The 26081-nt window shown below is 39.1% G+C and overlaps 1 protein-coding gene across 1 annotated transcript in view; it reads left to right on the forward strand.

Moving 5' to 3' along the window:
- The first annotated feature begins 212 nt into the window (after nucleotides 1–212).
- Nucleotides 213–26081, forward strand: part of LOC139750944 (uncharacterized) — a 45070-nt gene continuing 19201 nt past the window's right edge. Inside the window, exons 1-5 of the mRNA XM_071665867.1 lie at nucleotides 213–297; nucleotides 9133–9337; nucleotides 9633–9881; nucleotides 13954–14141; nucleotides 20973–21152. Coding sequence (XP_071521968.1) covers nucleotides 9155–9337; nucleotides 9633–9881; nucleotides 13954–14141; nucleotides 20973–21152 — 800 coding nt within the window. The 5' untranslated portion in view covers nucleotides 213–297; nucleotides 9133–9154. The remainder of the gene's footprint in view (nucleotides 298–9132; nucleotides 9338–9632; nucleotides 9882–13953; nucleotides 14142–20972; nucleotides 21153–26081) is intronic.

Below are 26081 nucleotides of genomic sequence, written 5' to 3' on the forward strand. Positions count from 1 at the left end.
TGCCAGGAACAGTTAGTTTTATCCACTGTGGTTTTCAGAATATCATATCATATCCAAAACACATTCTCCTCTCAAATATGTTTGATTCAATGAACATATTCCGCCAGACAAGTTATAAAGGGGTATGACAATGCAAAGATAAGCCAAGCAAGGGGAGATACGAGAGATAACAGATAACTCGTTGATAACAGTTTTGAGGGTACTGATCCTTCAGTTTCAAGCATGTTCCCAGTGTTGTCGGGTCATATAAGTGACGTGTGGAAACATATCATTAAGGTAGCACAGAACATCATACAGGTAAGAAACGAACCTAAGAATATGCAAAAGGAAATTGGCGATGGGAATGAATAAAGGCAGCGTGAATTGTGTGCATGTGTATAGATGTATGTGTCTGTGTGTGTATGTATATATGTGTACATTGAGATGTATGGGTATGTATATTTGCGTGTGTGGACGTGTATGTATATACTTGTGTATGGGGGTGGGTTGGGCCATTTCTTTCGTCTGTTTCCTTGCGCTACCTCGCAAACGCGGGAGACAGCGACAAAGCAAAATAAATAATGAATAGAATAAATATATATATATATATATATATATATATATATATATATATATATATATATATATATATATATATATATCCCTGGGGATAGGGGATTAAGAATACTTCCCACGTATTCCCTGCGTGTCGTAGAAGGCGACTAAAAGGGGAGGGAGCGGGGGGCTGGAAATTCTCCCCCCCTCTTTTTTTTTTTTTTAATTTTCCAAAAGAAGGAACAGAGGGGGCCAGGTGAGGATATTCCAAAAAAGGCCCAGTCCTCTGTTCTTAGCGCTACCTCGCTAACGCGGGAAATGGCGAATAGTTTAAAAGAAAGAAAGATATATATATATATATATATATATATATATATATATATATATATATATATATATATATATATATATATATATGTGACAAGTAGAGACCGAGTGTGAGCAAATGTGGTCTTCTTTCGTCTGTTTTCCTGGCGCTATCTGGCTGACGCAGGGGGTGGCGATGTTGTTTCCTTAAGGGCTGGGTGACGCTGGGAATGAATGAAAGCAAGCAGGTATCATTATGTACACGTGTACATATGTATATAGTTGTGTATGTGTATGTATATGTATGTATCTATGTATACGTTGATATGCATATGTACGTGTATGACAGTGTATTGTATATATGTGTATATATGAGTGGGGGGTCTTCCTTCGTCTGTTTTCTGGTGCTGCCTCACTGACGGAGGAAACGGCCGATCAATTATGATAAAAAAAAAATTATATATATATATATATATATATATATATATATATATATATATATATATATATATATATATATATATATATATATATATATTGGAAAGGATCACAATTTTGCGCGTGATCAAGATATTCCTGAGTCCAGGGGGAAAATGAAACACGATAAGTTCCCAAGTGCACTTTCGTGTAATGATCATATCATCAAGGGAGACACAAGAGGGAAATATAACAGTCAGTTGATATACATCGAAGAGACGAAGCTAGGACGCCATTTGGTAAACATGCAATTGTCCAAAACAGGCAACGAGCGTTCATAAAGTTATCATTTTACAAATTTCATCGACAATAAAGTTATCTAATTTGTATAGACCATCGCTAATATTAAGATTATAATTCTTTGTGTATTTAATAATAGAAGGTTTAATGATATTTCTCGTGGTAATAGAGTTAGAGTTAATAACTGAGATGGCTTTACTCCGGTCAATACAATGATCATAGATTTTAACGTATTTAAACAAGGCATTTGATTCTTGTCCCGTTCTTGTACTATATTTATGTTCCTTAAGTCTAACAGAAAGATCCTTACCAGTCTGCCCAACATAAAACATCACAATTTCTACATGGCACTTTATAAATGCATCCAGGAGAATTTTCTGGTGAATTCCTGATTAAGATATTCTTTATTGTATTATTGTTGCTGAAGGCAACATTTACATTAAAGGATTTAAGCAACATGGGAAGTAAAGTAGAATTATTATTAAAAGGGAGAACTAAAAGATTCTTGGTGTCAATGGGAGGTTTGAGCTCAACTCTATAAAATCATTTCTTTACTAACTTAAGGGATTGATCAATGAAAGATTTAGGGTACTTTAACTTAGATCCAATAGAACATATCTTCTCAAACTCATCATCAATAAACTCTGGACTGCAAATGCGTATTGCCCTAAGGAACATAGATTGAAATGATGATAATTTAACTCTGTCATGTTGAGATAAGTAATAATGGATATATGAGCATACATAGGTAGGTTTTCTATATATGCTAAACTTGAACTTGTTTCCTTCCCTATGGATCATGCAATCTGAAAATGGTAACCTACCATTATTTTCATTTTCTGTAGTAAAATTGATGGAAGGTACTAAATTGTTAAGTATGGGAAGAAATATTTGTAAATTTTCATTTGTCGGCCAAACACAAAGAACATCATCTACATACCTAAACCAAATTGCATTAGAAGGTAAGATATCCTTTAGTAATTTTGTTTCAAAAAATTCCATATAAAGATTACTTAGTGCAGGTGAAAGAGGGTTACCCGTTGCCATACCAAACTTTTGAGCATTATAATCTCCATTAAACTGAAATACACAGTCTTTTATACACAATTTTATCAGTTCAATGAAAAGAGACATTGAAACAGGTAAATGAATATCATCCAAGACATCAAATGAATATTCTAAAAGGTCATCAACTGGAGCTTTTGTGAAAAGTGAGGAAACATCAAAGCTAACTAGTTTGAAATCAAGATGAACATTGATATTGTTTAGCTTGTTGACTAAATCTACATTGTTCATGATATTAGAATTTGATACCTTACACACACTACCAAACTCAGTCACCAGCTTCTGCAGTTTCTCACTCGAATCAGCCACCAGCACTGTATCATCAGCGAACAACAACTGACTCACTTTCCCAAGCCCTCTCGTCCACAACAGACTGCATACTCGCCCCTCTCTCCAGAACTCTTGCATTCACCTCCCTAACAACCCGATCCATAAACAAATTAAACACCATGGAGACATCACGCACCCCTGCCGCAAACCGACATTCACTGGCAACCAATCACTTTCCTCTCTTCCTACTCGTACACATGCCTTACATCCTTGATAAAAACTTTTCACTGCTTCTAACAAGTTGCCTCCCACACCATATACTCTTAATACCTTCTCACAGAGCATCTCTATCAACTCTATCATATGCATTCTCCACATCCATAAATGCTACATACAAGATGAGAAAAAAGGAGAGGTAGGTAGTATGTTTGAGGAAAGGAAACTGGATTTTTTGGCTGTGAGTGAAACGAAGCTCAAGGGTAAAGGGGAAGAGTGGTTTGGGAATGTTTTGAGAGTAAAGCCAGGAGTTTGTGAGGATTATGTGATAGAGTGTAAGGAAGTAAACTCTAGATTGATATGGGTAAAACTGAAAGTGGATGGAGAGAGATGGGTGATTATCGGTGCATATGCACCTGGGCATGAGAAGAAAGATCATGAGAGGCAAGTGTTTTGGAAGCAGCTGAGTGAGTGTGTTAGCAGTTTTGATGTACGAGACCGGGTTATAGTGATGGGTGATTTGAATGCAGAGGTGAGTAATGTGGCAGTTGAGAGAATAATTGGTGTACATGGGGTGTTGAGTGTTGCAAATGGAAATGGTGCAGAGCTTGTAGATTTGTGTGCTGAAAAAGGACTGTTGATTGGAAATAACTGGTTCAAAAAGAGAGATATACATAAGTATACATATGTAAGTAGGAGAGATGGCCAGAGAACGTTATTGGATTACTTGATAGGTGTTAATTGATAGGCGCGTGAAAAAGAGACTTTTGGATGTTAATATGCTGAGAGGTGCAACTAGAGGGATGTCTGATCACTATATTGTGAGGGGGAAGGCGAAGATTTGTAGAGGTTTTCGGAAAAGAAGAGAGAATGTTGGGGTGAAGAGAGTGGTGAGAGTAAGTGAGCTTGGGAAGGAGACTTGTGTGAGGAAGTACCAAGAGAAACTGAGTGCAGAATGGAAAAAAAGTGAGACGTAAGGGGAGTAGGAGAGGAATGGGATGTATTTAGGGAAGCAGTGATGGCTAGTACAAAAGATGCTTGTGGCATGAGAAAGGTGGGAGATGGGCAGATTAGAAAGGGTAGTGAGTGGTGGGATGAAGAAGTAAGATTATTAGTGAAAAGAAGAGGGAGTCATTTGGACGATATTTGCACGGAAATAGTGCAAATGACTGGGAAATGTGTAAAAGAAAGAGGTAGGAAGTTAGGAGAAAGGTGCAAGAGGTGAAAAAAAAAAGGGCAAATGAGAGTTGGGGTGAGAGAGTATCATTAAAATTTCGGGAGGATAAAGAGATGTTTTGGAAGGAACTAAATAGAGTGCGTAAGACAAGAAAACAAATAGGAACATCGGTGAAGGATCTAATAGGGAGGTAATAACAAGTAGTGGTGAAGTGAGCAGATGGAATTAGTATTCTAAAGGTTTGTTGAATGTGTTTGATGATATAGTAGCAGATATAGGGTGTTTTGGTCGAGGTGGTGTGCGAAGTGAAAGGGTCAGGGAGAATAGTTTGGTGAACAGAGAAGAGGTAGTGAAAGCTTTGTGGAAGATGAAAGCCGGCAAGGAGGCGGGTTTCCATGGTATTGCAGTGGAATCTATCAATAAAGGGTGTGACCATGTTGTTGACAGGTGGTAAGGATATTCAATGTATGTATGGTTCTTGGTGAAGTGCATTGTGCCATTGTACAAAGGCAAAGGGGATAAAGGCGAATGTTCAAATTACAGAATTATAAGTTTGCTGAGTATTCCTAGGAAATTACAAGGGAGGGTATGGTTGAGAGGATAAAGGCATGTACAGAGCATCAGACTAGGGAATAGCAGTGTGGTTTCAGAAGTGGTAGAAGATGTGTGGATCAGGTGTTTGCTTTGAAGAATTTATGTGACAAATACTTAAACAGATGGATTTGTATGTAGCATTTATGGATCTGGAGAAGGCATATGATAGGTTGATAGAGATGCTTTGTGGAAGGTATTACGAGTATATGGTGTCGGAGGTAAGTTGCCAGAAGCAGTGAAAGGTTTTTACTAAGGATGTCAGGCACGTGTACGAGTAGGAAGAGAGGAAAGTGATCGGTTCCCAGTGAATGTCGGTTTGCGGCATCTGTTTTTCTAAGTATTTGTCACATACAGATATATATATATATATATATATATATATATATATATATATATATATATATATATATATATATATATATATATATATATATATATATACATATATATATATATATATATATATATATATATATATATATATATATATATATATATATATATATATATATATATATATATATATCCTTCTTTTCTTTTAAACTATTCGCCATTTCCCGCGTTAGCGAGGTACTGTCTCCTTGAGACATACCATGCATTGCGTATTGAAAAATCCTATGAAAATATAAATCAAATTATCTGAACTCCTACCGAACTGCGTTTATTTTTACCTTTATGCCTCTCACCAGGGCCTAGTGTGATCATCATATCAACACCTGTATACTAATAAAGTTCAAATGATGGAGCCCCACGAGAGTAAAGTCTATCCCAGTACAGTACAAAACAAGGCCGTAGTGGAGGAGCGATGACATAAAGAAGTGCTTTTCTTGTCAGAAAGTATCCAGCCGTGTTCATAATGAGAGTAAGGGGCAAGGATGAATGCAACAACTACTCGTCACTTCCCTGATATATGCTAGGCTACAGATAAGATAAGCTACCGCACAGGAAACAAGGCGGTGAGGGAAGATAGTAGGATCGGTCTGGTATAGTGTAGGTTGGAAAACGAGGCAGTAGAGGAACAAGGTGAAATATGACAACTTGAGGTTACTTCCCAGGTAGATAGGAGAGCAATGCAGGGTAGCGAGCATGGCACGACAGGTGAAAGCAAAGTTCAGGTAGATGGGTAACCTATTGCCACTACTGCTCTCTCTCTCTCTCTCTCTCTCTCTCTCTCTCTCTCTCTCTCTCTCTCTCTCTCTCTCTCTCTCTCTCTCTCTCTCTCTCTCACACACACACACACACACACACACAGATACTAGTGATGAAAAGTCTCAGTAATGCATTATAATATCTTAAGTTGATGTGCGGAGTTCAGGTTACAAGTTTTCTGTTAAAGACAACTGCTTGGAAAGATAGCTACAATTAGATGACTATTTCTGAATATTTGTTAAATACTAAGCAGGAATTCATTGCCGAATACGAAATTCCTGGGTAAACTCTATTCAAGAGTGACTGGGGAAAATAAAGTAGATGATGGTGCCTTACGCTCCGTTAAAACTCGTCTGAATCCCTAACTGGAAAACGTTGTGATTGTTCATGAAATCGACTCTGTGTCGAAATTAAAGATAAGCTTTGCAAGAAAAATAACAGTAGGACTAGTTTATAGCCACCGCCACAAACTACACAAGTACATGAAATATTTCATAATCATTTAGTAGAAATTTGTAACGAACAAGATTCTACCATAGTTTGAGTTTTTCACCAATCAGCATCTAAGACAGGAGAATACCTTCCAGTAACAAGGGACAGGGGATCTACCTAGATTTGCTTGATAGCGCCCCAACACAATCTGTTAAGAAACCCGCTCGCGACGAGAACCTGCTCGATGTATCAACTTACAAATATCAATGTCGTTTAAAACATTGAAGATGGAGAAAAGTCTGGTGCAAATCATCACCAGCAACTCACTTTTGAGGTAACTTGCAACATGGATGCAATGCTGGTCAGCATGGAAGTTGCAAAAAAAAAATAACATCTTAGAATTGCAAATTATAATGATCTTTGTTTTGCCCTTGACAGGCAAATCTGGGATGGTACTATTAATGAAAACGAACATGCACGTAGGTGGGTAAGCTTCAGCAAAACTTTCAAAGTATCGGAGAGGACATTTATACCAGTGGGTATTAGAGAGACTTCTTCCAAAACGAAGCCGAAGTAGTGGAGCGATGACATAAAGAAGAGTTGGTGTCAGTTGTTGTCAGAGAAAAGCAGCACATAAGAAACTCAGCGAGCCCAATAACCAACATGATTCTGTAAATACGCATAGAGAAACTAAGAGACTCATACTACGTCAAGCAGTATGAAACGTTCATATGTGACTGAAAATAGCAAAATAAGCCATAAAGGGTTTTATAGTTAGCTCAGCTAAAAATACAACTTATGTCCTAAATCCAGTTCCAGTACTAAGAGGGGAACTGTTTTGGAGTGTGTTTTATCCAACGACTATGAGAGAGGCGAAAAATGAGAGTTAAACGCTTGACTGCTCTATTCCATAAGTCACTTGTTACGGGGTATGTTAAAATGATATTGGTAACAATGAGCTGCATATAAATTCAAGGACGATACTAAATTGAGAAACAGATTTACAACAGAAGCTGGATGTCTGCAGCTTCAAACTGGTATAGACAGACTGATCACAGGGATCACAGGTTCTACATGATATCTTGATATTGACAAGTGCAAAGTTTTGCGCATCAGCAGTAAAAACGAAAGGCAAGCTACCAAAGGTGAATGAGGAAAAAATCTTGGGTGTAATAATATCTTGGTGACTTAATACCAAATAAGCAATTCACAGAAGCAGTATAAGAGGCATAAAGAATTATCTTAACTCTTCACAAGCCGCTGGTGCGCTTGTCCCCATCTAAGATGTTGTCTTCAGCTTCTGGTCACCCTACTGCAGAAAACACATAGACTGAACGGAGAAAGTGCAGGAGAGAGCTACGCAGATGATTTCCAGACTGAACGTAAATCCTATGAAAGCCGACTAAACTTGAATTCATTCAGTAAAGAGAAGGTTAAAAGAGGCGATTGAAAATGATCAAAGTCTTCGATGATCTCGATCTAACAAGCTTATCTGAGACTTGATTCTTCTGGTGTCACTCGTAGACATGCATACAGACTCATGGGTAAACGCATTACCTCAAATGCAGCGAGTTACCTTTTCTTTAACAGCCTTGCTAACATACGGAAGGATTTACCAATTAGATTAGTTAAAAGCTGTACTGTAGGTACATTTAAGCACAGACTTGACAGATTGTTTGCTTCAAATTCACGATTGCAATAATTTGCGCCTCCTTGTCTTTATGAAAATTTAAAGGCTTTTCTCTTAAAAAAAAAAAAAACCTTATATGTCTTTCTGTTCTCACTCCAGTAATCCATGATTATCTGTTCTCCACCACCACAAACAGCCTCGTTAAGACCAGGTGAACTATTACTGTTTGACATCCTTTGTATTCCTTTGTCTGCTTCATTTGCTTCGTGTGACCAGGAAAAGATGAACAATTCTTTAACGTTTCCTGGTCTAACGGTCATGAAAGAGACCTTGAGGGTTCCTTTCACTGATCTTGTATTATACATGCTAAATGTCACATCCACTTTTAGGAGAAACAGATCACTCTTATCCATTCAGTATTCAATGTATGTATGTATGACGTTATGTACAGGTATATGTGCAAGCACACACACACACACACACACACACACACACACATGCCATAAATTTTTCATTAGCTATTTGTTATCATCATTTCACCGTGAGTTACGCATAGTTCCATCACATAGAATGTTCCCACGGGCTCACTGTTCTCACGGGCCGCTGGTAATCAGGATGTTTGAACACGTAAGAGCTAATCTGTTGTTTGAACATGTTGTTGAATGGGTGTTGACGGACTCCAGTAAAACCCCTGCCAGTGTTATATGAGGGACACACTGGCCAGCCTCGTTCACAGGCCCAGATAAATAGCTGGGCTCAGTATTAGTCAAGTCATGGACACACACTGGCCAGCCTCGTCCCATCGTTCACTAATGTGTGTCGTAGTGTGTCATAAGACCATAACCCAGAATACTACAGATGTACGTTCTTACTTTTTCTAATAAAACTGCAAAGGTCACCTGATCTTCATTGAGTACCACGAAACGAAGAAAGGCCCGATCTCCTTTTTATCAAGTATTGTGTGTTGGTCTGAAAATGATCATCTTTAACATTAATGTCCAGCATTGCCCACGAAGAGTGACATATGACGTTCCCTCCGCAGCAGTGACAAGTGGGGTCAAGAAATGAAGCGGTTAATAGTGGTGGTGGCCATGTCGGCGATGTTCCTCCTGCTGTACATTATGTCCCGGAATGTCATAACCAAAGACGACTTGTTTAGTGCAACCAACTTCAAGGTCCACCCACACACCCTCGGGACAGAGTACAAAGTTTGGCCTGCGTTCAGCAGCAAAGGGAAACATTCAAAGGTAAGGTTTATCCAGTTAGAGTTCGGTCCATTTGATATGTCCACTGTCTCAATAAGCATTATCAATAAGTAAGATGGATTTCAGCGACATTAGATGTCATAGATTTATGTCATATGATTATTCATGTGACTTTTCTTACCCATTTTCGTTTATCTTTGTTGTGCTTTGATATAAGGTTATGCTTTGGTTCGATCTACAAAAAGACATACAGAACCATATTGCTATCATCCTAAGCCTATCGGTGAGGTGACTGGTAGTATAAAGTGACTAAAAAAAACCTGTCTTCCTTTTGTAGGAGTGGTACGTCAAGAACTGCTTCGGTGGAGCTTTCACGGAGGGTGTGAAGGAGTTGATTTTAAAGCAGATCCCCCAATGGTCACGGTCCACAGTGCCGGACTGTGTTGACTTGTACGACCAGTTCGATCAGCTATACGAAGTCCACCATCGCTACACCCCTAAACTGACCTTTCCCCAGAAATACGCCGAAAAGATGGAAAAGAAATTCCATGGGAACAAAGCTTTCCTTGAGTCTGTCCATCACCAGGTATTCACATTCTTGCTTCCTGTTTGGTTCGTAAACTATACAATCATGGTATTCCTTGTGGCAATAGATCATCTACAAACAAAAGACAGCAGCGACGGCTCACCATTTCCCAGACCTGATTGGTGATGCAGTAGATCATCCAGTAAAGTGAGTAGACTCAATGTGGCGTATCATCCGCGAACAAAATACTATCGTTTTAGCACTCCATCCACTAAAAACGTCACTATATGTCATATGACTGTCACTGCAACACATCATCCTATAACAAATTATTGTCACAGTAGCATATCATCCGATAACAAGAGAAGTCACAGCAGAATATGATCCAGGAACAAAATACTGTCACCGTAGCATTTTATCCACTAACAAAGTAATAACGCTGTAACACTTTAGCCACAAGCAAAGTCCTGTCCTGTAGCACATCATCCACTGACAAAGTACTATCACTATAGTACACACATCCAATGACGAAGTAGTGTCACTGTAACATATCATCCATCAGCAAAGTGCTACGATTGTAGTACATATCCAAAAACAAACAACTGTCATCTATTATGTCTCATAGTAACATGGAACTCTCAGTGTAGCACACAATCCAAAGAGAAAATAGTGATAGTGTGGTACATAATCAAATAACATAATACTGTCACTGTAGTACATCTTCCAATAACATAATGTTGTCACTGTAGTACATCTTCCAATAACATAATACTGTCACTGTAGTACATCTTCCAATAACATAATGTTGTCACTGTAGTACATCTTCCAATAACATAATACTGTCACTGTAGTACATCTTCCAATAACATAATGTTGTCACTGTAGTACATCTTCCAATAACATGATACTGTCACTGTAGTACATCTTCCAATAACATAATGTTGTCACTGTAGTACATCTTCCAATAACATAATACTGTCACTGTAGTACATCTTCCAATAACATAATATTGTCACTGTAGTACATCTTCCAATAACATAATATTGTCACTGTAGTACATCTTCCAATAACATAATACTGTCACTGTAGTACATCTTCCAATAACATAATGTTGTCACTGTAGTACATCTTCCAATAACATAATACTGTCACTGTAGTACATCTTCCAATAACATAATGTTGTCACTGTAGTACATCTTCCAATAACATAATATTGTCACTGTAATACATCTTCCAATAGCATAATATTGTCACTGTAGTACATCTTCCAATAACATAATATTGTCACTGTAGTACATCTTCCAATAACATAATGTTGTCACTGTAGTACATCTTCCAATAACATAATATTGTCACTGTAATACATCTTCCAATAACATAATATTGTCACTGTAGTACATCTTCCAATAACATAATATTGTCACTGTAATACATCTTCCAATAACATAATATTGTCACTGTAATACATCTTCCAATAACATAATATTGTCACTGTAGTACATCTTCCAATAACATAATGTTGTCACTGTAGTACATCTTCCAATAACATAATACTGTCACTGTAGTACATCTTCCAATAACATAATGTTGTCCCTGTAGTACATCTTCCAATAACATAATATTGTCACTGTAATACATCTTCCAATAACATAATACTGTCACTGTAGTACATCTTCCAATAACATAATACTGTCACTGTAGTACATCTTCCAATAACATAATACTGTCACTGTAGTACATCTTTCAATAACATAATGTTGTCACTGTAATACATCTTCCAATAACATAATACTGTCACTGTAGTACATCTTCCAATAACATAATACTGTCACTGTAGTACATCTTCCAATAACATAATGTTGTCACTGTAGTACATCTTCCAATAACATAATATTGTCACTGTAATACATCTTCCAATAACATAATACTGTCACTGTAGTACATCTTCCAATAACATAATACTGTCACTGTAGTACATCTTCCAATAACATAATACTGTCACTGTAGTACATCTTCCAATAACATAATACTGTCACTGTAGTACATCTTCCAATAACATAGTGCTGTCACTGTAGTACATCATCCAATAACATAGTGCTGTCACTGTAATACATCATCCAATAACAGTCACTGTAGCGAATTATCCAATGATATAATACTGTCACTCTAACATATCATCCTATAACAAAGTACAGTCACTGTAGCACATCATCGTATAGAAAATGAGTGACCTAAGCACATCATCCAATAACAAAGTACTGATACTGTAGTACAACATCCAGTAACAAAGTACAGTAACTATAGTACACCACCCATTAACATAGTACCCTCATTGTAGCACATCATCCAGAAACAAAATTATGTCAGTGTAGCACATCATTCATATATCACATCATTTAATGACAAAATACTGTCACTGTAGTACATCATTTAACGACAAAATACTGTCACTAGCACATCATCCAATAACAAAGTACTGTAACTGTAGTATAACAACCAATAGCAAAATATTGTCACCTAAGCACCTCATTCAATAACAAAATAGTCACAATTGCCCATCATCCAGTAACAAAGTACTGTTATTGTAATATATCATCCAGTAATATCGTACTGTCACTGTAGAACATTTTGCCATAACGAAGTTCTGTCACGGTAGCACTGTAGTACTGTCACTATAGCATATCATCCAATAACAAAGTACTCTGTAGTATATCTTCTAGGACCGCTGTAAAACGTCATCCAACAGCAAATTACTGTCATTGTGCCACATCATCGAATCAATTTGTCACTATGATGTATCACTCAATAACACAGTACAGATATCAAAGTACTGTCACTGCAGTACATCATACAATACCTAAGTACTGTCGCTGCAGTACATCATACAATACCAAAGTACTGTCACTGCAGTACATCATACAGTACCAAAGAACTGTCACTGCAGTACATCATACAATACCAAAGTACTGTCACTGCAGTACATCATACAATACCAAAGTACTGTCACTGCAGTACATCATACGATACCAAAGTACTGTCACTGCAGTACATCATACGATACCAGAGTACTGTCACTGGAGTAAATCATCCAATAACGTCATGGTGACACTGTGACATATCATAGCGTACCAAGATTCCATCTTTAAGTGGGACAACATAATTTGTGGTGTACCCCAGGGTACAAAGTTAGGACCTAGCATATTCTCGGCTGTGATCAATAATATCTGTAATAACTCAAAACATCATGTAAAATATGTCGACGATCTTAACCCTCTGTGAGAGTGTTGATGTTAGTGATATAATGACCTTCACAATGCAAGCCACCTTAAATGAATTTGAGCATCACTGTGTCACAGTCATAATTGAATGTGAGGTTAGGTTTGTGTTACCACCAAAACGATCCACTGTTCTTCCACAGTCGGTATTACATGGATGTAACTTACCCATAGTGCATAACTGTAAACTGTTAGGTGTGCACATTAACTCAGCTCTCATTTGGAATGCTCACGTCGAATGAATGGTCACGAAAGCCAACAGGTAGATGTTTATTTTGTAGCGAGCGAGACAATTTGGTTTTAGTAAGGAAACAATGTTCACATTATACAGTTGGTTTATACGTACATTTCTAGATGATGCAGCTCCAGTAATGACACCCTGGGTTGACTCAGGCACAACACTCACACCTCGAACGTATACAGAAACGATCTTTCCCAGTTATATTTGGCAGTCAGGGCACAAAAGAAACTGCTTTAACAAGCCTGAGCTCCCTATTATTATATGAAAGGAGATATGACTTAACAATGTAATTTGGAAAAGTCTCCTAAACTCTGACAAACATCATAACTTGCCACGACAAATATTGTATAACTTACATGACTAAAGATACTAGAAGTGATAATTATTGCATGCTATAAGAAGTAGAACTATACGTAATCAAAATTAAAGTTTGCTATATATAGCTAGAAAATTTCATGTCAGGTAAAATTCTGTTTTGTAATATCTGACTTTGCTGTTTTTCACTCGCATTTTCTTTTATTATCTTCAGCCGCCAGTAGAGTGTTGTTCTAATATATCGTTCATTGATAAAGGACTCTATTGTTCATGTCTTATTCATTAAGTCTCGTATTTTCAGATGATCATACACGTATTCCAGCCCCTAACTGGAGAGCACTCGATGTACAACGATGTTCGGACGAAGCGGCCACGACCTAAAGTCTTGGTCAACTTGCACGAGTGGGTGGACCGGCAGGCCAACGAGACCCAAGCCAATTGTGACTTCTGCAACATGAAGAACATGACAGCGACTGATGCTTTCGGCAGGTACGACGCCCATTGGCTACTTAGTGAAGGGAATGTGTCGCTTATCATGTAAGGATAAACCAGAACATTATAATGACGAGAGAATAACCCAGAATGTATAACAAGAACCATCGTCCGTAAATAATTCAGTGCAAATAGTAAGTAATGATATGTATATATATATATATATATATATATATATATATATATATATATATATATATATATATATATATATATATATATATATATTTTTTTTTTTTTCGTTTTTTTTTTTTTTTTTTTAATTTTCCACAACAAGGAACAGAGAAGGGGGCCAGGTGAAGATATTCCCTCAAAGGCCCAGCCCTCTGTTCTTAACGCTACCTCGCTATCGCGGGAAATGGCGAATAGTATGAAAAAAAAAAAAAAAATATATATATATATATATATATATATATATATGTATATATATATAACAATATATATATATGGCCAGAGAGCGTTATTGGATTACGTGTTAATTGATAGGCGCGCGAAAGAGAGACTTTTGGATGTTAATGTGCTGAGAGGTGCAGCTGGAGGGATGGCTGATCATTATCTTGTGGAGGCGAAGGTGAAGATTTGTAGAGGTTTTCAGTAGAGAGAATGTTGGGGTGAAAAGAGTGGTGAGGTAGGTGAGCTTGGGAAGGGGACTTGTGTGAGGAAGTACCAGGAGAGACTGAGTACAGAATGGAAAAAGGTGAGAACAAAGGAGGTAAGGGGAGTAGGGGAGGAATGGGATGTATTTAGGGAAGCGGTGATGGTTTGCGCAAAAGATGCTTGTGGCATGAGAAGCGTAGGAGGTGGGCAGATTAGAAAGGGTAGTGACTGGTGAGATGAAGAAGTAAGATTATTAGTGAAAGAGAAGAGAGAGGCATTTGGACGATTTTTGCAGGGGAAAAAATGCAAATTAGTGGGAGATGTATAAAAGAAAGAGGCAGGAGGTCAAGAGAAAGGTGCAAGAGGTGAAAAAGAGGGCAAATGAGAGTTGGGGTGAGAGAGTATCATTATATTTTAGGGAGAATAAAAAGATGTTTTGGAAGGAGGTAAATAAAGTGCGTAAGACAAGGGACAAATGGGAACTTCAGTGAAGGGGGCTAATGGGGAGGTGATAACAAGTAGTGGTGATGTGAGAAGGAGATGGAGTGAGTATTTTGAAGGTTTGTTGAATGCGTTTGATGATAGAGTGGCAGATATAGGGTGTTTTGGTCGAGGTGGTGTGCAAAGTGAGAGAGTTAGGGAAAATGATTTGGTAAACAGAGAAGAGGTAGTAAAAGCTTTGCGGAAGATGAAAGCCGGCAAGGCAGCGGGTTTGGATGGTATTTCAATAGAATTTATCAAAAAAGGGGGTGACTGTATTGTTGACTGGTTGGTAAGGTTATTTAATGTATGTATGATTCATGGTGAGGTGCCTGAGGATTGGCGGAATGCTTGCATAGTACCATTGTACAAAGGCAAAGGGGACAAAGGTGAGTACTCAAATTACAGGGGTATAAGTTTGTTGAGTATTCCTAGTAAATTACATGGGAGGGCATTGATTGAGAGGGTGAAGGCATTTACAGAGCATCAGATTGGGGAAGAGCAGTGTGGTTTCAAAAGTGGTAGAGGATGTGTGGATCAGTTGTTTGCTTTGAAAAATTTATGTGAGAAATACTTAGAAAAGCAAATGGATTTGTATGTAGCATTTATGGATATGGAGAAGGCATATGATAGAGTTGATAGAGATGCTCTGTGGAAGGTATTAAGATTATATGGTGTAGGAGGCAAGTTGTTAGAAGCAGTGAAAAGTTTTTACCGAGGATGTAAGGCATGTGTATGTGCAGGAAGAGAGGAAAGTGATTGGTTCTCAGTGAACGTAAGTTTGCGTCAGGGTTGTGTGATGTCTCCATGGTTGTTTAATTTGTTTATGGATGGGGTTCTTAGGGAGGTGAATGCAAGAGTTTTGGAAAGAGGGGCAAGTATGCAGTCTGTTGTGGATTAGAGCTTGGGAAGTGAGTCAGTTGTTGTTCGCTGATGATACAGCGCTAGTGGCTGATTCATGTGAGAAACTGCAGAAGCTGGTGACTGAGTTTGGTAAAGTGTGTGAAAGAAGAAAGTTGAGAGTAAATGTAAATAAGAGCAAGGTTATTAGGTACAGTAGGGTTGAGGGTCAAGTAAATTGGGAGGTAAGTTAGAATGAAGAAAAACTGGAGGAAGTGAAGTGTTTTAGATACCTGGGAGTGGATTTGGCTGCGGATGGAACCATGGAAGCGGAAGTGAATCATACGGTGGCGAAAATTCTGGGAGCGTTGAAGAATGTGTGGAAGTCGAGAACATTATCTCGGAAAGCAAAAATGGGTATGTTTGAAGGAATAGTGGTTCCAACAATGTTGTATGGTTGCGAGGCGTGGGCTATGGATAGAGTTGTGCGGAGGAGGGTGGATGTGCTGGAAATGAGATGTTTGAGGACAATATGTGGTGTGAGGTGGTTTGATCGAGTAAGTAATAATTGGGTAAGAGAGATGTGTGGTAATAAAAAGAGTGTGGTTGAGAGAGCAGAAGAGGGTGTTTTGAAATAGTTTGGTCACATGGAGAGAATGAGTGAGGAAAGATTGACAAAGAGGATATATCTGTCAGAGGTGGAGGGAACAAGGAGAAGTGGGAGACCAAATTGGAGGTGGAAAGATGGAGTGAAAAAGATTCTGAGTGTCTAGCTGTCATGTAATAATGCACCGAAACCACAGCTCCCTTTCCACATCCAGGCCCCACAGAACTTTCCATGGTTTACCCCAGACGCTTCACATGCCCTGATTCAATCCACTGACAGCACGTCAACCCCGGTATACCACATCGATCCAATTCACTCTATTCCTTGCCCTCCTTTCACCCTCCTGCATGTTCAGGCCCCGATCACACAAAATCTTTTTCACTCCATCTTTCCACCTCCAATTTGGTATCCCACTTCTCCTAGTTCCCTCCACCTCCGACACATATATCCTCTTGGTCAATCTTTCCTCACTCATTCTCTCCATGTGCCCAAACCATTTCAAAACACCCTCTTCTGCTCTCTCAACCACGCTCTTTTTATTTCCACACATCTCTCTTACCCGTACGTTACTTACTCGATCAAACCACCTCACACCACACATTGTCCTCAAACATCTCATTTCCAGCACTTCCACCCTCCTGCGCACAACTCTATCCAAAGCCCACGCCTCGCAACCATACAACATTGTTGGAACCACTATTCCTTCAAACATACCCATTTTTGCTTTCCGAGATAATGTTCTCGACTTCCATACATTCTTCAAGGCTCCCAGTATTTTCGCCCCCTCCCCCACCCTATGATTCACTTCCGCTTCCATGGTTCCATCCGATGCCAGATCCACTCCCAGATATCTAAAACACTTTACTTCCTCCAGTTTTTCTCCATTCAAACTTACCTCCCAATTGACTTGACCCTCAACCCTACTGTACCTAATAACCTTGCTCTTATTCACATTTACTCTTAACTTTCTTCTTTCACACACTTTACCAAACTCAGTCACCAGCTTCTGCAGTTTCTCACATGAATCAGCCACCAGCGCTGTATCATCAGCGAACAACAACTGACTCACTTCCCAAGCTCTCTCATCCCCAACAGACTTCATACTTGCCCCTCTTTCCAAAACTCTTGTATTCACCTCCCTAACAACCCCATCCATAAACAAATTAAACAACCATGGAGACATCACACACCCCTGCCGCAAACCTACATTCACTGAGAACCAATCACTTTCCTCTCTTCCTACACGTACACATGCCTTACATCCTCGATAAAAACTTTTCACTGCTTCTAACAACTTGCCTCCCACACCATATATTCTTAATACCTTGCACAGAGCATCTCTATCAACTCTATCATATGCCTATCATCTCTATCATATATATATATATATATATATATATATATATATATATATATATATATATATATATATATATATATATATATATTTTTTTTTTTTTTTCATACTATTCGCAATTTCCCGCGTTAGCGAGGTAGCGTTAAGAACAGAGGACTGGGCCTTTGAGGGAATATCCTCACCTGGCCCCCTTCTCTGTTCCTTCTTTTGGAAAATTAAAAAAAATTGAGAGGGGAGGATTTCCAGCCCCCCGCTCCCTCCCCTTTTAGTCGCCTTCTACGACACGCAGGGAATACGTGGGAAGTATTCTTTCTCCCCTATCCCCAGGGATATATATATATATATATATATATATATATATATATATATATATATATATATATATATCATTCCTGGGGATAGGGGAGAAAGAATACTTCACACGTATTCCCTGCGTGTCGTAGAAGGCGACTAAAAGGGAAGGGAGCGGGGGGGCTGGAAATCCTCCCCTCTCGTTATTAATTTTCCAAAAGAAGGAACAGAGAAGGGGGCCAAGTGAGGATATTCCCTCAAAAGCTCAGTCCTCTGTTCTTAACGCTACCTCGCTAACGCGGGAAATGGCGAATAGTATGAAAATATATATATATATATATATATATATATATATATATATATATATATATATATATATATATATATATATATATATATATATATATATATATATATATATATATGTATATATATTTATATATATATATATATATATATATATATATATATATATATATATATATATATATATATATATATATATATATATATATATATATACATATATATATATATATATATATATATATATATATATATATATATATATATATATATATATATATATATATATATATATATATACTCTCCTTCCAAGGAATCTCAATAACCCTTTTCTGTTTCAAGAAACGGGATATGCCACTATACTTTCAACTTTTGCATTAACCTGTCGTACATCTCTTTGTAACACAATATAACTTAAGTACACAAACAAAATTACTTCTACTGAAGTTTACGGTGAAATTTGCCTTGTCTAACCTTCTAAACATTTTCCTGATCGAGGAGACGTGTTCATTCCACTTTCTAGAACACAACACAATATCATCAATATATACAGAACAATGATCAACATCACGCAACACTTCGTGTACTAACCTCTGAAGACGACTTTCACTGTTCTTCATGCCAGTTGGTTACACTTTATCCATCCATGGTTACAAATGCTGAGATGGATTCTGCCCTCTCAGTCAGGCCTACCTGCCAATATCCTTTCAACAAATCTCACTTACTCACAAACCACGCATCTCCCACTTGGTCATGAGTCATCGACTCCAGGATCAGGATAAGAATCAGTTTTGGTCACATTATTGACTTTCCTATAGTCTGTACATAATCTGTAAGAACCGTCAGGTTTAAGAACGAACACACAGGGTCACTTCAAAGGGCTGTTTCTTGCCTCTATCAAGTCATGCTCGAGCATGTGTTCTACTTCCTTCTTCATTATCTCCCTCTTCTTCAGACTCACTTGGTAAGGATGTCGTTTAACTGGAGAAACACTTCCTCCTTGTACATCATGGATTACAACACCCGTTCTTCTGGGAGCATCAGGAAACAATGATTTGTACTCATTTATGATTTCCAGAATTTCACGCTTTTGTGAAGTGTTCAAAACGTTCATTGTGAGTTTGAATGGGGAAACATTGGAGGAAGCAAAGTGTTTTAGATATCTGGGTGTGGACTTAACAGTGAATGGAACCATGGAAGTGGAAGTGAGTCATAGGGTGGGGGAGGGGGCAAAGGTTCTGGGATTGATGAAAAATATGTGGAAAGACAGAAGGTTATCTCGGAGAGCGAAAATGGGTATGTTTGAAGGAATAGTAGCTCCAAGAAAATTTTACGGTTGCGAAGCATGGGTTATAGATAGGGTTACACAGAGGAGGGTGGCTGTTTTGGAAATGAAATGTATGAGGACAATATATGGAGTAAGTTTGTTTGATCGAATAAGTAATAAAAGGATAAGAGAGATGAGTGGTAATGAAAAGAGTGTGGTTGAGAGAGCAGAAGAGGGTGTATTGAAATGGTTTGGTCACATGGAGAGAATGAGTGAGAAAAGATTAACAAATAGGATATATGTGTCAGAGGTGGAGGGAACGAGAAGAAGTGGGAGACCAAATTGGAGGTGGAAGGTTGGAATGAAAAAGATTTTGAGTGATCGGGGCCTGAACATGCAGGGGGGTGAAAAGAGTGCAAGGAATAGAGTGAATTGGAACGATGTGGTATACCGGGGTCGACGTGCTGTCAATGGATTGAACCAGGGCATGTGAAGCGTCTGGGGTAAATCATGGAAAGTTTTGTGGGGCCTGGATGTGGAAAGAGAGCTGTGGTTTCGGTGCAATATACATGAGAGCTAGAGATTGAATGTGAACGAATGTGGCCTTTATTGTCTTTTCCAAGCGCTACCTCGTGCGCGTGCGGGGGAAGGGGGTTGTCATTTCATGTGTGGCGAGGTGGCGACGAGAATAAGGGCAGCAAGTATGAATTATGTACATGTGTATACATGTATATGTCTGTGTATGTATAGATATGTATGCATTGAAATGTATGGGTATGTATATGTACGTGTGTGGACGTGTATGTATATACATGTGTATGTAGGTGGCTTGGGCCATTCTTTCGTCTGTTTCCTTGCGCTACCTCGCAAACGCAGGAGACAGCGACAAAGTATAATAATGATAATAATAATGTGACACTGGCAAAGGCGAAATTATACATGGTCAGACTTGCTGTGGAGTTTAAATAGTGTCATGGATATGGAACACCATGATCAGATTGTAAAGCCATTGGTTAATATGGAGTAATGTATTCACATAATGAGTTTCCACGCTTCCCTGATGAGTATTGCCATTACCCGCAGACACCCGACCCCGAAGACAATGCGTGTGAGCAACACCTTCAAGGCCGAGAGGTGGCACTGCCTTATTATCACCCGTCACCAGCATCATCCACTGAACTTCACCCTGGACACCTTCATCGCCTTCTTCGACGAAGCCTTGATCTATGCGAGAGAAGTCGCTCATGCTGAAGAAAAATATATGTAAGGAAGTGAGATGTTGTGAGCCATGAAGTAGATCGATGGAAATGTTGCCATGTGAAAGTTTTACGTAGTCTAGTCCTTAACGAAGTGATTTGTACCAGGGAACATCAGTAAATATAGAAGGCACAGTATTCTCTTCAGCAGCTATCTACATTGGACCCTTTTTCTTCCTCTGTAATGTCTGCCTCTCCCACATATCTATTCCATTCTATCTCTATACTTATCATGCCAATAAACATGTCTGTTACATCTTTTCATACCAACATTCTCCCAAATTTAATTTCTGTGGTCCAGTTTCTAACTTCTAGATTCACTACTTATTTTCAAAATCATTTGTTCATCTGTTTTGAATCATCATTATTTTTCCTACCTATATCTTAATTCGACGTTCATATATTCATTTTACTGTTCTGTAAATTGTTAAAGTTCATTTTCCGCTCTCTTTACCTTCCCCTTCACTTTGGCCAAATACGTGCATAGTGAGAGTTGATGTGATTGGATGTACCTACGTCTCTTACCTTTTTACTTTTATATTTAGACCTCTTCCCCAGAACATCAAGCTACATCTGTTCCTCTTTCCCAGTTTCCTCGAGAGGTTCAACATCAGTGTCTCTTCCTACAGTACACGGTGCTCCTCCAGAGGTACATTCCTGCTGATGTACCAGAGGGAGGAGGTGGGATTTGGTGATGCACAGTGTCCAGGTATTCTTTCACCTCCATCATTTTCACGGGTGATGTCATACCTGCCTACCTCCTGCACGGTGCACTGTCCCATCTGTTCAAGTCAAGCAACACGCAGATTTTCTTCTTTCTCCCCCAGAGTTAATATCCTCTAATTTCCTTTCAAGTCTTCTTCAGAAAGTATGAATAACCTCCCCTTCTCCATCATTACATGGTGGATATACAACCATATCAGATATTCATAGCCTTCCACGCTTGACCCAGCCACCGATTGATAAATCTGGTACACACTTAGAGTCAAAAAACTATTCACACAACTCATTTTTCTTTAACAATGCCAAGATTTATCCTGTATCTTGATCATCTTACAAGTCTGGTTTTACTCTTCACTACATTTTTCTCAAAGGTCCCTTTATCCCTCAGCGTCTGCCGTACAAACCTATCATGTCTCTTTATCTGACTCTTAAACGTGTCTACACCTTCTATCCTCCTACGATCTTTATCTGTTTTCCTCACACTTTACTCACCAATATGGAGGTGAATCTCTTGTCGAAAGCGGCTGTAAGTGCACTGCTTTCGCCCTGGACCGTATGCCAATCTTGTGGTGAACATTCGCACAACGGGGATCTTGGAGCCAGCTCCCCGGGTTAACAAGAGATAAAAGGACGCTTATCTCCCGAACGTAGAATTGCAACCCTGCTACCCTTTATGATCTTATCGAATGGAGGAGGTGGGGGTATAGGTGGAATGGTGAGCAAGTGAGGGTATAGGTGGAATGGTGAACAAGTAGGGGTATAAGTGGAATGGTGAGTAAATGGGGGTATAAGCGGAATAATGAGCGAGTGGGGGATATAGGTGGAATGGTGAGCAAGTGGGGGTATAATAGTGAAATGGTGAGCAAGATGGTGAAGAGTGAAGGTGAAACTGCTGTGGGACTGATATGTAAAGTGTGTATGGAGGCAAGTCACAGTAGCCAGGTGCCTGATGCCTAAAAGAAGGTGATCATTCTACTGTCCAAAGGAAAGCGGAGTACATCTGTAAGATGTTTATAGGAACAGTTGGTAGAATGTATAAAAATCAGTGGCTTTACGAAGGGAAGCGAGTGTGTCTACCAGATATTTTTATTTAGACTAATAATGGTGATACAGGGAGAAACAAGAAAGTCTTATGCAATGTTAGCTTTAGAAGTCATATGATACAATGAACGGATGGTGCTCTAGGAATACCGACCCTGCACTGCTGGCATGAAGACTTGTAAATGCTACTACGAGCTTTTGAACTGGAAGGAGTGAGAGATGTGTGTAAGTTGTGGTACGAGTGAGAGATGTGAGTGAAGGTGGTGGTGGTACGAGTGAGAGGAGCGAGTGTAGGTGGTAGTACGAGTGAGAGGTATGAGTGTAGGTGGTGGTACGAGTGAGAAGAGCGGGTGTAGGGGGTAGTGCGAGTGAAAGGTATGAGTGTAGGTAGTGGTGCAAATGAGAGGTGCGAGTGTAGGTGGTAGTGCGGGTGAGAGGTATGAGTGTAGGTGATAGTACAATTGGATGTATGAGACTGGAGTGGCAGTACGATTGAGAGGTGTGAAAGTAGGCGGTGGTACGAGTTAGAAGTGTAAGAGTAAATGGTAGTACGAGTGAGGGGTGTGATAGTAGGCAGTAGTGCGAGTTAGAAGTGTAAGAGTAAATGGTAGTACGAGTGAGAGGTGTGATAGTAGGTGGAAGTGAAAGAGAAATGTAAGAGTAGGTGGTAGGCCGAGATAGAGGTGTGAGGGTACATTGTGGTACGAGTGAGAGGTGTGATAGTAGGTGGTAGTGAAAGAGAGATGTAAGAGTAGGTGGTAGGCCGAGATAGAGGTGTGAGGGTACGTTGTGGTACGAGTGAGAGAAGGTGGTAGGGAGAGAGAAAGGTGTAAGAGTAGGTGATAGGGCGAGTAAGAGGTGTGAGAGCACGTTATAGTACGAGTGAGAGGTGTAAGAGTACATTATAGTACAAGTGAGAGGTCTGAAATTGGTGTTAGAATGAGTCGTGTGTATATTGTTACTATGGTGACTCAGTTGTATCTATAAGTGGGACAATACGTGCGATGAGAGCGAGAGGGGTCATTATTGCGTAATACTTATCTCCAGAGAACACAATGTAAGTTCCGACAGTTGTTGGAGGTAGACAATGCTGTGATATCAGCCAGAACGGAAGAACTAGATGATATAGCGAGCCGTTTCCATTAGGTACGTAAACGGATACAGACGGTAACTCAGCGAAACGAAGACGCTATTTGTTTTTCTAATCGTGGAAGATCAGAGTTCTAGCTTAGCTTGCATGGTGAAGAACAACAAGTTGTGCGCAAGTTTGCATATCTGGGAGTACAGTTTGGTGAGGAAGGTATTGTGGTAGCTCATGTTGGAAGCAGTCGTGCAGACGAGAGTAGCTGGAGGTTCACTGGAAACTTCGTGAATGGAAAATAATGAAGTGTAAGATGTACAAAAAGTTGAATTATTTTGAGCTGCGTCGCTATCTCCGCCTACATTACTGTGCGCCCCAAGATAGTTCCGTGAGCAGTAGGGCTTAATGAGCACATTGGTCACAAAGGGTCTTTGTCACACACCCGGTGAGATAGTAATCATTACATAAATTGATTAGTTGATTCCTTATATAAGCTCAGTGTCTTTCATATGGTAGATACATCGACCAAATGAAAAAAGTGGACAATTTCAGAATTTCAGGTAATCTTATTATTAAGAATGTGTTATGCCATTTCTTGCAGCTTAGGTTTGGACCTATCAATAATAGGCTTTTTTTTTTCAGTCTAAGACATAGTGTTCTAGTTTGTGTCTATATCTCTAGCTACAGGCTTTAAAATCTACATAAGCAACATCTTCATATAGGTCAGAGCGCCTGCCGTACATATAATGTAGCCTTAATTTAGCAGTAACTTGTGTAGTCTCATCATTACATTCTCCTTTTACATGTTTCCCTTTACATATATCCTTGTGATGGGATATATTTCTTTTAGTTCCTATTTGCGACTCATCTCTTTGCTTCAAAGAAATTCATTAGCTCCTTCCTGATTACGATTCTAATCCTTTTGTATGGCTAGCCAATGTTTCTTAATACAGCTTCTTTGCGAAGTGCAAGTTTAGCTAAAGCATTCCTATCATCATGATGTTCCCTGAATCCTACGTGAGAGAGATTTAGGTACACTTTGATTTGAATCCCTTGACGATAATGCACCGCCTATCTTGCCTATCTTGCTTGCTGTCTATCGTAGTAATTGCTACTACAAGGTCGAGAGCGATGAGTATAGCAGACAATTCAGTTTGTAGGATAGTTGCCCAATTGTTTACTTATTTTCCTTTAATCTTTTACCAATGGGCAAAGTTGAGAGAGAGCATCAGTACAGATACATTGTGATATGTTAATCTAGGTCTGGCATTACTTTTTCTATATTGAGTAGCATAGTATTAGTCGAAGGTGGAGAATGTGAGTTATCACTTACGTGGGTGAATGAATAGCAAGGTGAAGTCAAAGGGAGTAATCTGGAAGGAGAGGGAAAATGCTACTGTTTTCCAATTTTCTACAACCAATGCACTAAAAACATTATCAGGTGAGTTTTTTTTTTCTTTTTGATCCATTTCCGTTCCCTCGTTCTATGACATATATGCTTAATGTGGTCTGTAGAGAGACCGTGAACTGAATTGCTACGAAGTTCCATTTCTAGCATAGGATTGATTTCAAGTATTCTACCCGTAGCGGTAGGTGCACTTAGTCTCTCCCCTGTACTAAGGACTGTTCTGGTGTGTGGACAACGAATCATAATTCTTCCAGTGCATTTCTTAATGTTTAACCGCATTCTTTCCTGTTAAGTACCACTAAAGCTGGTGGGTAGTAACCTACTGACTACCCTGAAAGTGTCAAGACACCTTACCTAAACACCACCCACCCTGAAAGTGTCAAGACACCCTGCCTAAGCTAAACCCACCCTGAAAGTGTCAAGACACCATGCCTAAGCTAAACCCACCCTGAAAGTGTCAAGACATCCTAACTAAGCCAAACCCACCCTGAAAGTGTCAAGACACATTAGATAAGCCCCATGCAACCTGAGGAGTCAGAATAGCCTACTTGAGCACCACCCACTCTGAAGTGTCACGACACCCTACTTATTTACCACCCACTCTGAAGTATCACGACACCTAGCCTAAGCCCCACCCAACACTGAAGTGTCAAGACAATCTACCTAAGTACCAACCACTCAGA

This window comes from Panulirus ornatus, chromosome 10 (genome assembly GCF_036320965.1).
Source record: "Panulirus ornatus isolate Po-2019 chromosome 10, ASM3632096v1, whole genome shotgun sequence".
In the NCBI taxonomy this organism is placed as follows: Eukaryota; Metazoa; Arthropoda; class Malacostraca; order Decapoda; family Palinuridae; genus Panulirus; species Panulirus ornatus.